The 15557-nt window shown below is 46.1% G+C and overlaps 1 protein-coding gene across 3 annotated transcripts in view; it reads left to right on the plus strand.

Annotated features, from left to right (window-relative positions):
* The window catches only part of trim2a (tripartite motif containing 2a), a 107910-nt gene that overhangs the window by 41014 nt on the left and 51339 nt on the right, over positions 1-15557 (plus strand). For all 3 annotated transcript variants that reach the window (XM_084318899.1, XM_084318901.1, XM_084318900.1), the window contains exon 2: positions 14955-15133. In XM_084318899.1, coding sequence (XP_084175025.1) covers positions 15000-15133 — 134 coding nt within the window. In that variant the 5' untranslated portion in view covers positions 14955-14999. The remainder of the gene's footprint in view (positions 1-14954; positions 15134-15557) is intronic.

A 15557-nucleotide genomic window follows, 5' to 3' on the forward strand; every position in this document is an offset into this window, starting at 1 on the left:
ATCTCAGTAATCAAAGTTATTAATAGTCTTCATGTGTGTGCCTGCACCATCCCATTGTGTATGTAACTGGCTGGAAAATCAGATGCTATAGATTCACTTGATGTAGAGCAGTGGTTCTCAAACTACGGGTCGCGACCCAAATTGGGGTCGTGGGTAGGTGATTGGCATTGGCAAGTAAAAAATAAAATCAATATATATATATATTTTTTTTAATGTTCTGGCAACATATTTTGGCTAAATATGCCTCGTTTTAAATAAAATGTTCTAATATATATTGTGACGAGCCTGGTGGGGTTCAGACTCGCCACGGTTCAAATACAAACAAATTCGAATTTCCACACGAGCAATATCAATCAATACAAGTATTTATTGACTTAACTCATTGGACGCCAGAGGTCGCTGTGGGCGTATGGCCATGTGTGCCAGCGCTGTAATGAAATGGAGGTACATGCCGGTGTTTGCAGTACTAAAACTATATTAAATATTATAGCTATGGATCTAATGATATAGTCGATTGTCATTGAGTTTCTTATGGTCAAGATGCAAAAAAACAGATAATTTTTTCATCAATACATTCCCGTTTTATACTGTGGTGAATATGGGTATAGTTTTAGAGTGATTCTGTGTAATCCCAGGAAACTCCGCCAAACAGCGTTTTACTGCATTTCACTATAAATCGTGCCATTCCTCGCCTGGATCAATAATCAATCTGAAATCAACGCTAGATTATTGGTATTATGTTTCATCATGGATGCATGAAAGGGGGGGGGGAAGCCGGCACACACACACACCACAGACACACGCTCCGATCGCGGGGAAAGAATTATCGGATCAACGCAAGATTGATAACATATAGCCCTTACCTTGTCTATGATGTACTGCAAAAAGAATAATCCAATTATCTGATCGCCATTCCAAGTATTGATCGCGATCGTGTTTCCAACGTAATAATTGAACATGAACGGGGGGGGGGGGGGTGACCCTCGTCGATGCATCCGTTATAACCGCTTACACTGCCCGAATATTTAGACCCCGCCCCCACACCGCAGCTCGGCCCAGACACCAAGCCACATCGTTTCAAATGGAGTGCAATAGCGGCCGCAAGCGTTAGGACTTTTGCGATCTCAGACCCATAACACACAGCTGCCTGCATGTTTATGAATGGAAATAGCGAATAAAATAAATAACGATTCAATAACGTATATATACGTGGTTGGCTTTATTCGATTGGCGGACAAACACGTATATATGCGTGAACGGCGCAGAATGAGTTAAAGGCAAAAGAAAGGTTGTGATCCAGTCCGAGGGTCAAAAATACAAAACAGGCTCGCCAACAGAAAAAGGGATTGTTCAATACTCAGGATAATCGTCCGGTCCAGGGTCAGTACACAAGGGGGGTTCTCAGCCAGTCCAGGGTCCAGTACACAATGAACACCTACTCGCTTTCCCCTCTCCTCTCACTACCTCTCACCTTCACTACTCTGTATAACACAATCTCTCTCTCTCTCAATAACAACACCTCCAACCTCACCTCCGCTCAACTTACTCCTCACTAACCTAGTGGCTTTGTAGTGTGTGGGTCTGGGCGTGTGCACGTGAGATGTGGGTGGACTAATGATGCGCAGGTGTGTTCTATCAGTACTTATCAGTTACCTAATTGTCTCTACTCCTTCCATGGCAAAAGTATCTCCCATCCTTCACATATCCATGAGAGGGGGGGTGAGATCTGCCACAATATGCATGATCAAGTTCAACAACGTGTGCTTTTATTTTGATATTCCTTAATTCCACGTTGAAATTATGCGATACTCTTAAAGGACGACTCCACTTTTTTTGGAAATTAGCTTATTTAACATCTTCCCTGGAGTTAGACAAGAAGATGCATACCTTTTTTGTCTCTGTGCGTGCATTTTAGCTTTGGGAATAGACGCTCCGTTAGCATAGCTTAGCTTCATCACTGGAAGTGGGGGAGGACAGTAGCCTTACAGTGCCTTACAGTGTATTGCAAGGTCTGACATTGACCAAACTTGATATGCATGACCTTGGTGGGCTCTAGGTCAACTCCTGAAAAGGGGGTCAATGTCAGACTTTGCAATCAAAGTTAGGGGGCTAATAACCCTTGCCATAATTTCAGTGCGCCCCCTAACTTTTGATTGCAAGGTCTGACATTGACCCCCTTTTCAGGAGTTGACCTAGAGCCCACCAAGGTCATGCATATCAAGTTTGGTCAATGTCAGACCTTGCAATACACTGTAAGGCACTGTAAGGCTACTGTCCTCCCCCACTTCCAGTGATGAAGCTAAGCTATGCTAACGGAGCGTCTATTCCCAAAGCTAAAATGCACGCACAGAGACAAAAAAGGTATGCATCTTCTTGTCTAACTCCAGGGAAGATGTTAAATAAGCTAATTTCCAAAAAAAGTGGAGTCGTCCTTTAAGCCCGGAGCCCTATTTTCTGAAAATCCGCCTAAAATACATAAGTAAGTGGAATATTGCTCCACTTCTACAAGGTCCATTTGCATGTTCTTGGTATCTAGGGGCATCTATGGATCTCAGGGAATGTATTCCCAGTGTCAGAAATATTGTGTCTATTACTAGGCTTGCTTAAATTGTGATGAAACAAAGGAGAATATGAATTATGATTTTTCTTTACATATTTGACAGTGAATAACACCATGCTAAAAATGACCAGACATGAAAAACTGCCACTGATCTCGTCCAGTCCCTTCTTGAGATCACGTGTATAAAAGATCTAAGGAAATTAATAAAGGGAAGATGATTAAACAGAAGGTTTTGTAGATACAGTACTGAATTCTCCCATCCGGACCAATGCAATTTGAAATATTATTATAGAATATAGAATAGCAGGCTTATAAATGACCTTATTATAGCCAATTCGCACATTTATGGATTGTGCCAAATCTTATCTTTCAAATGCCAGAGTTCAATTTGGATTTAGTATCACCAGGCGTGCATAAGAACAGATAATGAAATCTATTGTATTTACAGTAGGTTTCTTATTCTGGCCAGAGTGATGCCATTTTAAAACTGATTTAAAATCTGATTGTTGCTCAATGCTAAAAATAGGGGAGACAAACTAACTGCGCTCCAATATATGCCAATAACGTTACGTTTTGTGGTATATGATGCGCAGGTGTGTTCTATCAGTACTAATCAGCTATCTAATTGTCTCTACTCATTCCGTGGCAAAAGTATCTCCCATCCTTCACATATCCATGAGAGGGGGGGTGAGATCTGCCACAATATGCATGATCAAGTTCAACAACGTGTGCTTTTATTTTGATATTCCTTAATTCCACGTTGAAATTACGCGATACATTAAGTGTGGGGTCGCCAAAAAAATTTCTAAATAAAATGGGGTCGTGGTATAAAAAGGTTTGAGAACCCCTGATGTATTGTAGAGGATACTCTAGTTAAACCTTCTGTCTGCATACTTATTCATGGCTGAATATACTATTGTTGAACTTTCTTTCTGAATACTTATTCATGGCTGAATATACTATTGTTGAACTTTCTTTCTGAATACTTATTCATGGCTGAATATACTATTGTTGAACTTTCTTTCTGAATACTTATTCATGGCTGAATATACTATTGTTGAACTTTCTTTCTGAATACTTATTCATGGCTGAATATACTATTGTTGAACTTTCTTTCTGAATACTTATTCATGGCTGAATATACTATTGTTGAACTTTCTTTCTGAATACTTATTCATGGCTGAATATACTATTGTTGAACTTTCTTTCTGAATACTTATTCATGGCTGAATATACTATTGTTGAACTTTCTTTCTGAATACTTATTCATGGCTGAATATACTATTGTTGAACTTTCTTTCTGAATACTTATTCATGGCTGAATATACTATTGTTGAACTTTCTTTCTGAATACTTATTCATGGCTGAATATACTATTGTTGAACTTTCTTTCTGAATACTTATTCATGGCTGAATATACTATTGTTGAACTTTCTTTCTGAATACTTATTCATGGCTGAATATACTATTGTTGAACTTTCTTTCTGAATACTTATTCATGGCTGAATATACTATTGTTGAACTTTTTTTCTGAATACTTATTCATAGCTGAATATACTATTGTTGAACTTTTTTTCTGAATACTTATTCATGGCTGAATATACTATTGTTGAACTTTCTTTCTGAATACTTATTCATGGCTGAATATACTATTGTTGAACTTTCTTTCTGAATACTTATTCATGGCTGAATATACTATTGTTGAACTTTTTTTCTGAATACTTATTCATGGCTGAATATACTATTGTTGAACTTTCTTTCTGAATACTTATTCATGGCTGAATATACTATTGTTGAACTTTTTTTCTGAATACTTATTCATGGCTGAATATACTATTGTTGAACTTTCTTTCTGAATACTTATTCATGGCTGAATATACTATTGTTGAACTTTCTTTCTGAATACTTATTCATGGCTGAATATACTATTGTTGAACTTTCTTTCTGAATACTTATTCATGGCTGAATATATACTATTGTTGAACTTTCTTTCTGAATACTTATTCATGGCTGAATATATACTATTGTTGAACTTTCTTTCTGAATACTTATTCATGGCTGAATATACTATTGTTGAACTTTCTTTCTGAATACTTATTCAGGGCTGAAATTTGATTATGTTGCATGGTTGACCTGTTCAATGCCTTTTGGACCCATATAAATGACAGAGCAGGAGCCTGGTGAGGGAGGGAGGGAGAGAGGGAGGGAGAGGGAGGGAGAGAGAGAGGGAGAGAGAGAGGGAGAGAGGGAGAGAGGGAGAGAGGGAGAGAGAGAGAGAGAGAGAGAGAGAGAGACTATTTCCCTGAGGGTTTCTTCTAGCAGTAGAGGCCTGTTTCTTTGTCCGTCTTGAATGTGAACAGAGAGACAATGAATGAGAACACTGACACACTTTCCCTGTTCAGCTCTGCCCGGCGTGGGCTCTACCCCAGATAACGTCCCAGCAGCACGTCAGATTGAGAATCTGAAAGATGGAACTCGTAGAACAAGTTGTATCGTTTGTTACGAATTTACGATCGACACCTGGCTCAAATGAATGACATCAATAATCTGGAAGGGGAGAGATAGCCTAGTGATCTAATCTAGGTTATGCGTAAAAGCTCTACCGAAGATTATTATGCGCGAATCGAGATTATTATGAGAGGATAAAAATAGGGTGTACATGACCTAGTAAGTGTTTGTTTTTCTTTTTTGCTGTGCCTCAGCGTTCTCAGTGGTCTGTGCTGAATCGCCACACAGCTAGTGCTTCACTTTCACTTTGTGATCAAATGTATCACCTGCAGTGCTTCTCCTACGCAGAGCTGGTATGTCTGTGAAGCACTACATTAACCCTTTCATTAACACGCTAGGGCTGAGCCCAAACGTTCGAACCTTCGTTTGTTACATTGGCATTCGAATTCTAAATCAACATTTGAATTTTAAATGTTTTATTTATTTATTTTTTATTATATTATTTTTTCTATTCATTCTGGTTTTTCTTCACAGTTGCAGATAAAGATTAGGCTACACTAATATTATAGTATTAAAATAAACTGAGTTATATTCATTAAAGAAAGTTGATTTAGTTGGGCTGGGGCTTCTCCCTGGGCTGGGTCTGGGGCTGGAAAGTTGATTAGAAAAGAATAAAAAGAAATTATAAAAAAAGAAAATGTGCATTTTTTTTTTATAATTATTTTTCCGAATGTTCGAACCTCCGTTCGAAAAACCCAGACGAAGTTCGAATCGCAAAAACAGGCTTCGGGGACAGCCTTATACCACACTACCAAAGGGTTAACGATAGGTTATGTAGATAACCTAGTTATATTAGTATAGGCTAAGCGTCCCGCTCTGAGCCTTACGAGATACTCATATCTCCTGTGATACCTAATGTATCTCCCACGAACAAAAACACATGCACCCCACCTGTATGGGGCCCCGCCCCTTATGGTGGCCACCGCCCATATAACCATGACTCTGGTCATGAAACACCCTTCCTCGCCAAAAACCCGTCCCAGGAAAAGACCCCTCAAGAGGGAACTCAGGGCGCGCAGAGCGGGACGCTTAGCCTATACTAATATAACTAGGTTATCTACATAACCTATCGTTATATATCGTATAGCATCGCGTCCCGCTCTGAGCCTTACGAGATAATGGGGAAGAGCGGGCGCGAGACCCGACAGATGTACCCCCTGAGGACCCGTAAGCCCACATCAAGGGGTGCGGGGAGCCCTGTCACCCCACCCTTCCTAACGAAGGGGGGGCGCAGTCAACTCCACCTGAATGCGAACAAGAGGGAGCCAGAACCCCTTGAACACACCGTACAGGCGGAACCACGTGTGACTCAACACACTGCGGCCCATACCCATACACTCCTGCTACCCGACCAAAGGACGGGAAGCAGGAAAGGCCACAGACCCCAGAACCGCCTGGGAGACAGAACCCCCGGTCATGTCCATGAGGAAAAACCTTACAAAGGAGCCCGGGGAGGACCATGAAGCTGCAGCACAGATGGCCTCCACCGAGGCCCCACCCAGGAGAGCGGCAGAGGCAGCCACCCCACGAGTGGAGTGCGCCCTGACGCCCCCAGGGGGATCCTGCCCAGCCAGCGTGTAGCAGAGGGTAACACCCTCGCACAACCAATGGGACAGGCGCTGCTCCGACAGTGCCTTACCAGCACGAGCCCCACCGTAACAGACAAAAAGCTGGTCGGTAACCCTGAAATCCTGAGTACGGCTGAGGTAAATCCCCAAGCACGGACCGGACATGACAGGTGAAGGCCCGCATCTAACTCACCAGTGTGAGGAGGAGGACGAAACGCCTGAACCACAATATCCCGGGAGCGGAAGGAACTCCGGATATTCTCAGGCACGAAAGCAGGATTAGGTCGCAGAGTGACACCGCAATCGGTCCGAAAAGACAGGCACTCTGGACGTACCGAGAGAGCACAGAGCTCACCTACGCGTTTAGCGGAAGTGACAGCCAGAAGGAACGCGGTCCTGAAGGACAGCTGTCCCAACGGCGCCCGCTCGAGCGGCTCAAACGGGGCCAAGGACAACCGACCGAGGACCAATTGAAGATCCCAAGTCGGAGCCAAGGAGCGTTGCACCGGCTTAACGCGTCGAGCGCCAAGCAGGAAACGCTTCACAAGAGGGTGGCTGAACAAGACATCCCCTCAAACCCCTCATGATAGGAGGATATAGCTGCTGCATATACCCTCACCGTCGAAACCGACAGTCTATCAAGGAGAGACTGGAGGTAACTAAGAACAGCAACCAGGGGGCAGGAGACTGAGTCCTGGCCCCCCGCCTTACACCACACTTGGAACATACGTCATCTGCCCGCGTAAGCGCGACAGTGGAGGGAGCATGCGCATTCCAGATGGTAACACCATCAGGATCAAGAACCTGCGCCCCTCAACGTACCCGTCCCAACAACTGACCTAACAGATGTATGGGGAAGAATCCCTGGCGGCACGGCATCGGTCCCAGACCTGCCTGGCCATGTCCAGACGCAATCCTCACCCGTCAGGATGAGGGCCGCCCCGCGACAGTACACCTGCACCCACATTCTCCCTGCCGGGGATGTGGGGAGCCCTTAGGCCGCGCAGATGGAGGACGCCCATAGCCAGCCGCCCGCCGCCTGGTGCAGACAGGGGGAGCGTACTCCTCCCTGTCTGTCGATACACGACACTGACGTCGTATCGTCCGTCCTGATCAACACCATCTGTGGACCAGAAGGACCGCTTTCAACACCAACACATTGAACGTAGCGCAGACCGGGCAGCATGGTTTGCCAGCTGCCCCCTACTGCGTTGGCCCGACGCATCACCAGCGAGGGAGGCGTCGGTGAAAACGCGACGTGAGACAGCGCCGTAACCGTCCTAGGACGGAACCTCCCGAGCGTGTTGACAACACGCTCCGAGATGGATGCCCACAGCCCTCCAACCGTTGACTGGGAAGAGGAATACTCTACATCCAGTCTACAGCAACCCCAGGCTGGTAGAGACCTGCCTGGTACGAGACCTGACGATCCACCTTGACCGCGAAGGACCAGAACGTCATCAGGGCAGAACACTCCGTAACCCCGGATGACGCAGAGGCCCCAGTGCGGCCTCCACGCACTTGGTGAAGATGCGGGGAGCCAGAGAAAACCGAACGGCAGCCTCTGGTACTCATACGCTAACCCTGCAAAGGAAGCGTAGGTAAGCCCTAGGATGGAAGATCGGGGATGCGCATACGCATCCTACAGGTCTATGGAGGAGAACCAGACCCCCACCTGACAGTGTTCAACAGGTAGGAGACGATCCAAAAAATGCTGAACCTTCCCATGGGACAGGTCCAGCCTGGGTCTTACACCCCTCCCTCCCGACTTCTCGGGCAGAGAACACCGGGAGGAGAACGCCACGACGATGGCTTGCTTCGTCCACAGAGATTGGATCTCGTCGACCAGAGCTGTCCCTGCTGGAGACCCCGACAACAGGGTCTGTACCAAACCTGAAAACGGGTGGGGTTGTGTAAACACAAGTCCCCGCCTCACCATTCTCTCCATCTACCTCGACATATGGTACTGCCGTAGTCATATGTGACGACACTCCCAACGCACCCGCCGTCACGTGGCGCAGGTCCGCCAGGAACTGTAGATAGTTGGCCCGGTCCCCCCCGCTGTGCGAAGACAACCCTGGAATCGTGCGAGGAGCGCGTTCCGTGTCGGAACACCTGACCCTGACACCACCCACGAGGCAATCGCACCCAAGGGGGAACCCCGACAGAAAAGGGCCTGTCTGATACGGGGGGCTTCCGATCAAAAAAAAAAAAGCCCCCCCACTGAACACCCCTCCAGAACATGCTGAAGGAGTTGTTCTGCAGCCGGACATGCAAGGTGTAAGGCCCCCATGGGTTCCTACACACCGTAGCCCTGCAGTGATATCACTACCACCCCAAACCATGTGAGCTGCGACCACTTGCCAATATTCCAGGAGTGGGAGCACCAACATGATACCTGGCCTGGCGAAGGCGAGGCCGGGGAAGCCCGCACTGTGTGCCTCAAAAGGTTTCGAGCCCCCCTGCTGACAACACTTAAGTTGACAGACGTAACACCAGGCTCAACCAACACAGTTCAAGGTGTGGGAGCCGCTTGACAGCACAACATTCTCACGGACAGACCCAGGCTCAGCCATCAACTGGGTGTCAGCCCCTGTCTCCATGAGAAGCGAAGAATGGGGCCGCATACGCTTCAATGAAGGTTCGCGGCCCGCAGCCAAAGGAGAACGCTCAGAGCCCCGCTTCTGGGGATACCAGAGAGAGGATTGAACGGGGAGCGGGCTGCTCGCGGCAAAATGACGACGGAGTGGTTTACCAACACCGAAATCACCCAAAATGGCCGATCCCTCGGCCGCCAAGACTGTCGGCCTCGCGATACCCTGTCGATTCTCCAACCAGGGCACCACTGGCGGGGGAAACATGGCCGCCTGTCGAGGGCCCCGTCATCGCCGCTGACGAGGCCGTGCTCTCTCTTCTTCTGGCTGCGCGGTGTGAGGCGGTGTAGGGCCTAGGACAATACCGCCCGCGCTCCAGCAGAAGACCAAAATCCCCTGCGGAGAGGGGAACCCTGAGCGGTTATAGCTTGCGGCTGGGTCAAAGCTAATAACGTCAACATCCTCGACGGAGTGGTTTACCAACACCGTGCGCGATGTGTCGACGTCGGCCGGCCCTCAAGGCCCCTCCACCAGACACCATTTCTGTAATAGAAAAAACACCAATTCGAACACAGTTCTAATCGTTGCCAATTCCATACCGTGGCGGTACAAGCCTTAACAGCCCACCAGCCACTCGCCAGGCCGACCCATGGTGTCGGCCGGGCGGGGCATTGTTTCAATATATCAAAAACAAAGGACTGACGTTAACATGGAGCACCAGTGGTGATTGCAAACAGCACCCTCCACTGTGGTGTGGACCATGAAAAGGTTAAATGAATAAAAGAGCTAAACCACAAAAACTGTAGAATGAGCAAACCCATACACACAAAGTTTAAGGGGAGACGGACCAGACCCGTCTTCATTCAAAATATTCACAACAGAACACCAGCCCTAGTTTAGCCCATTTACCAAAAAAGGTAAACAAAGCCCCCCCCCTGCACTACTCCCCCAGTATACCGATTGACCGTCAGTATGAATGGTTTGAGAGGAGAGAAAGCTGTAGCAAGACAGACCTTCTCATAGCAGAGTGACAAAATGAAACAATAGCCCCCTACACAGGGCCGCCCCAGGAGATGGGGGGCCTCGCGTCTAAAAACGCACAGGGCCTCACATTTCTCCCAAGCGGCCCTGCCCTTATACTACTGCAGCCTAACGCCAGGCAATGTGGAACCCAAGACAACAAATGCCTGTGCACAGACACGCAACATGTTTACCATGTCGGCTGGACCCATAGCCCCACTACCCGACGCCAACCCAGATGGGAACACCGTTCAACAAACCCCGCCGGAACACAAGGTAATACCTGGCTAGAACCTAGCCACGACCTACCCCGTTGTCAACCCATTTACCCGAAAAAGGTAAATAGAACTCAAAACCCCACAACAGCTACCGACTGACCTTCATTGATGAACCGGGCAAGAGGCGGGAGAGTGACAACATCTCACGGCGGAGACATTAAAACAGCATAGCAATTAGCAGTAGTGATAGCATGCGGCAGTAGCGATAGCATGTTAGCATAGCTTTAGATGTTTTAGCAGCACGCCCAAGACAGCTTGGAAACCGTTCCCTGCAGAGAACGTTCACCAAACCATCTTGCCCCTGGCGCCAACACACAACAAGGTTGTGTTAACAACACAAACCAGCATTACTAACACTAATACCCATGCCTGAAGACACAGGGCCTACCTGAGTACAAGCTGGCCCGACAGCCAGCCTTGTACAGCTGAACCTCGATGTGCAGTCATCAAACGAGGAACATCACAGGCCCGTCGTGTCGCCGAAAACATGCGTCGAAGATGCCAGGGGCCAGCAACCTCCGGTAAGCTTCCAACATTATTAATCTTCCTTAATCTTTTCATTCCGCTAGCTCGTATGGTGCACGCATCCAACACGCTGGGACGAAAATAGAGGAAGGGTGTTTCATGACCAGAGTCATGGTTATATTGGCGGTGGCCACCATAAGGGGCGGGGCCCCATACAGGTGGGGTGCATGTGTTTTTGTTCGTGGGAGATACATTAGGTATCACAGGAGATATGAGTATCTCGTAAGGCTCAGAGCGGGACGCGATGCTATACGATATATAACCCTTTCACTACGACAATACAGAAGGTTAACCCTTTCACTGCCACACAACAATGGGTTAACCCTTTCACTATGACGATACAGAAGGTTAACCCTTTCACTGCCACACTACAGAAGGTTAACCCTTTCACTACCACACTACAGACGGCAGTGAAAGGGTTAACCTTCTGTAGTGTGGTAGTGAACGGGTTAAGTAGGCCTAACAGCCTTGGTGGGTGTGTGACGTCGGCTGCGTTGTAAAGCTACAGTATTCTAGTCAGCCGAGAGTGTCTCTCTCTGGATACCTTCCGAGCCTTGCCCTACCTAGCCAGAGCCAGAGCTATATGAAAAGTGATGACATGCTCTTAGCCTTGAGGCTGATGCTACTGACAGCAGTGTGTTTGTATCCAGTTGGTTAAGGCATTTTTCTTTTGCTCACATTCAGTTGATACCATTTGCCCCCAGTTTGAATCCACATCAGCCTAACCCCAGTCTCATAGACTTATAGTTATAACCCCAGTCTCATAGACACTTTAACATGAGCGGGCACACACTCATGCCGCACACACCCACACTTATTGCCAAAAGGAAAGGCCACTTTAAACTAGTATTAGCAACAGTAACAGTGTATTGCACTACCAAAGCTACCTAGCATGTCCTATATACTCTGTAAATAACTATGTACAAATGCCGAGATGTCACACCATGTTGCCTGTTATTGCACAATGTTTTTTGTATTGGATTCTATTATATGTTGTACCACTGTATTGCACATCGTTGCGGGCAAGACCACCCGCATTTCATTGTATACTCGTATGCCGTGACAAATAAAACTCTTGACTTGACTTGACTTATAGTTATATAACCCCAGTCTCATAGACTTATAGTTATAACCCCAGTCTCATAGACTTGTAGTTATAACCCCAGTCTCATAGACTTATAGTTATAACCCCAGTCTCATAGATTTATAGTTATAACCCCAGTCTCATAGACTTATAGTTATAACCCCAGTCTCATAGACTTGTAGTTATAACCCCAGTCTCATAGATTTATAGTTATAACCCCAGTCTCATAGACTTGTAGTTATAACCCCAGTCTCATAGACTTATAGTTATAACCCCAGTCTCATAGACTTATAGTTATAACCCCAGTCTCATAGATTTATAGTTATAACCCCAGTCTCATAGACTTATAGTTATAACCCCAGTCTCATAGACTTGTAGTTATAACCCCAGTCTCATAGACTTGTAGTTATAACCCCAGTCTCATAGACTTATAGTTATAACCCCAGTCTCATAGACTTATAGTTATAACCCCAGTCTCATAGATTTATAGTTATAACCCCAGTCTCATAGACTTATAGTTATAACCCCAGTCTCATAGACTTATAGTTATAACCCCAGTCTCATAGACTTATAGTTATAACCCCAGTCTCATAGACTTGTAGTTATAACCCCAGTCTCATAGACTTGTAGTTATAACCCCAGTCTCATAGACTTATAGTTATAACCCCAGTCTCATAGACTTGTAGTTATAACCCCAGTCTCATAGACTTGTAGTTATAACCCCAGTCTCATAGACTTGTAGTTATAACCCCAGTCTCATATAGACTTATCGTTATAACCCCAGTCTCATAGACTTGTAGTTATAACCCCAGTCTCATAGACTTATAGTTATAACCCCAGTCTCATAGACTTGTAGTTATAACCCCAGTCTCATAGACTTATAGTTATAACCCCAGTCTCATAGACATATAGTTATAACCCCAGTCTCATAGACTTGTAGTTATAACCCCAGTCTCATAGACTTGTAGTTATAACCCCAGTCTCATAGACTTATAGTTATAACCCCAGTCTCATAGACTTATAGTTTTAACCCCAGTCTCATAGACTTGTAGTTATAACCCCAGTCTCATAGACTTATAGTTATAACCCCAGTCTCATAGACTTATAGTTATAACCCCAGTCTCATAGACTTATAGTTATAACCCCAGTCTCATAGACTTGTAGTTATAACCCCAGTCTCATAGACTTGTAGTTATAACCCCAGTCTCATAGACTTATAGTTATAACCCCAGTCTCATAGGCTCAGGAATTAGAGAATAGATTGGGATTATAAAGTAATTATAAGTGACTGTTGATGCCCAGGGAGCTTATACAGCACATCTTGTTCTACTGTGGCAGGTGGGTCTTTCTAGCGGACGTCTAGAGAGAGTGTTTATAAATTTAGAGGGACATTAGCTTTAAAACAACCTACTGTACGTACAACTCTTAAAAGCATGTGCATTGCAGTTTAAAATGAAACTAAATTAAAGTATAAAATTAAGGAATAATATCAACCAATTTAAAGGCGGCTATAAACCAGCACTTATGGACACGTACAAGAGAGAGGAGCTTGAGCAGTAATGTGACTAACTGCCTAATATATATATCTTCTCATTTGGATATTTGTATATATAAAAAAACTACTTTTATAAAAATTTTCATTATTTGTTATATTATCTTTATTTGTATTATATTAAAATGGAAAATATTGTAATCCCTTCTTTTTTTATCTACTTTTTCTCCCCCTTTTTTCTGTATTTTTCTCCCATCCCAATTTAGTCGTTATGCCAATTCCCTTCCCTCCCTTCCTGGTCGTTGCGCGCATTTGCCCCCCACTTGCCGGTCTAGGGAGGGTTGATATAGATACTATCACATATCTCCTCCGATTCATGTGGAGTCAGCCAGCCGCTTCTTTTCACCTGACAGCGAGGACTCTCACCGGGGGAGCGTAACGCGTGGGAGGCTTACACTACTTCCCCCAGTTCCCTTCCTCGCTGAGCAGGCGCCCCGACCGACCTGTAGGAGTCGCTGTTTACAACGACCAGGATACACACCCCACCGGCTTCCCACCCGCTAACACTGCCAATTGTGTTAGTATGGACGACCGACCAAGCCGGAGGTACCGCTGACAGCTGGATTAGATCCCAGTGTCTCTGCGGTGGTAGGCAGGCACTTAGTCTGCTGCGCTACCCAGCCGCCCATTGTAATCCCTTCTTGAACACTTAAAAAAAATATATTTAAACTTGTTTTATGTTTCTATGTTTGAGAGAAATATAAAAAAAATCAATCAATCAAAAAAAAAATCAATCAATGTTTACACAGTTGGGTGGGTGGTTGTGAAGCACTTCCAAGCTGCAGTGTTTATTGTGGGTCATGTTTATCCAAGGGTTGATTTATTTATGTGTTTGTTTGTGTTTGACTGTTTCCTCTCCCAGTGAGAGGAAGGAGGGGAGGAAGACGAGGGCATCTAATGTCTCTACTTTGAGCTTCAGCTTTGATCTCCACCATCCACAGCTTCTCTCTCTGCCAGGATGACCACCACTGTGTGTGTGTGTGTGTGTGTGTGTGTGTGTGTGTGTGTGTGTGTGTGTGTGTGTGTGTGTGTGTGTGTGTGTGTGTGTGTGTGTGTGTGTGTGTGTGTGTGTGTGTGTGTGTGTGTGTGTGTGTGTGTGTGTGTGTGCGTGTGTGGTGTGTGTATATGGATGGTGTCCTCATCCCCTGTCCTGTCCCCCCTCTCTCCGCAGGGTGCAGTGTGTGTGTGTGTGTGTGTGTGTGTGTGTGTGTGTGTGTATATGGACGGTGTCCTCATCCCCTGTCCTGTCCCCCCTCTCTCCGCAGGGTGCAGGGTGAGAGGAAGAGGGACTCCCATGTCAGAGCGTCAGGATGGCCAGTGAAGGCTCCAGCATTCCCAGCCCGGTCGTTCGCCAAATCGACAAGCAGTTCCTGATCTGCAGCATCTGCCTGGAGCGCTACGACAACCCCAAGGTCCTGCCCTGCCTCCACACCTTCTGCGAGAGGTGAGCGGCGAGAGAGAGAGAGAGAGAGAGAGAGAGAGAGAGAGAGAGAGAGAGAGAGAGAGAGAGAGAGAGAGAGAGAGAGAGAGAGAGAGAGAGAGAGAGAGAGAGAGAGAGAGAGAGAGAGAGAGAGAGAGAGAGAGAGAGAGAGATGCAGTGGGTCTGAAGGGGGGGGGGGGGGGGGGCGTGTGTGGGGGGGGGGGGTGCAGTAATGATTCTTCCAATCAAATCCAGTGAGTCATTGTTTCCACACTTTGAGATAACGTCAATGACCTAGTTATGGTGTTTTCGGGTTCCGACACCTGCTGTTTCTCCCCCTGTGTGAGCGAAGAGGAATCTGCAGATTCAGGGACTGGAAAAGCAGAAGGACAGAAAGTGCTTTTGTCTTTAAAAAACCCTTTCACTACCACACTACTACAGACGGTTA

The sequence above is a fragment of the Notolepis coatsorum genome, assembly GCF_963971535.1.
Source record: "Notolepis coatsorum genome assembly, chromosome: 7".
Lineage (NCBI taxonomy): Eukaryota > Metazoa > Chordata > Actinopteri > Aulopiformes > Paralepididae > Notolepis > Notolepis coatsorum.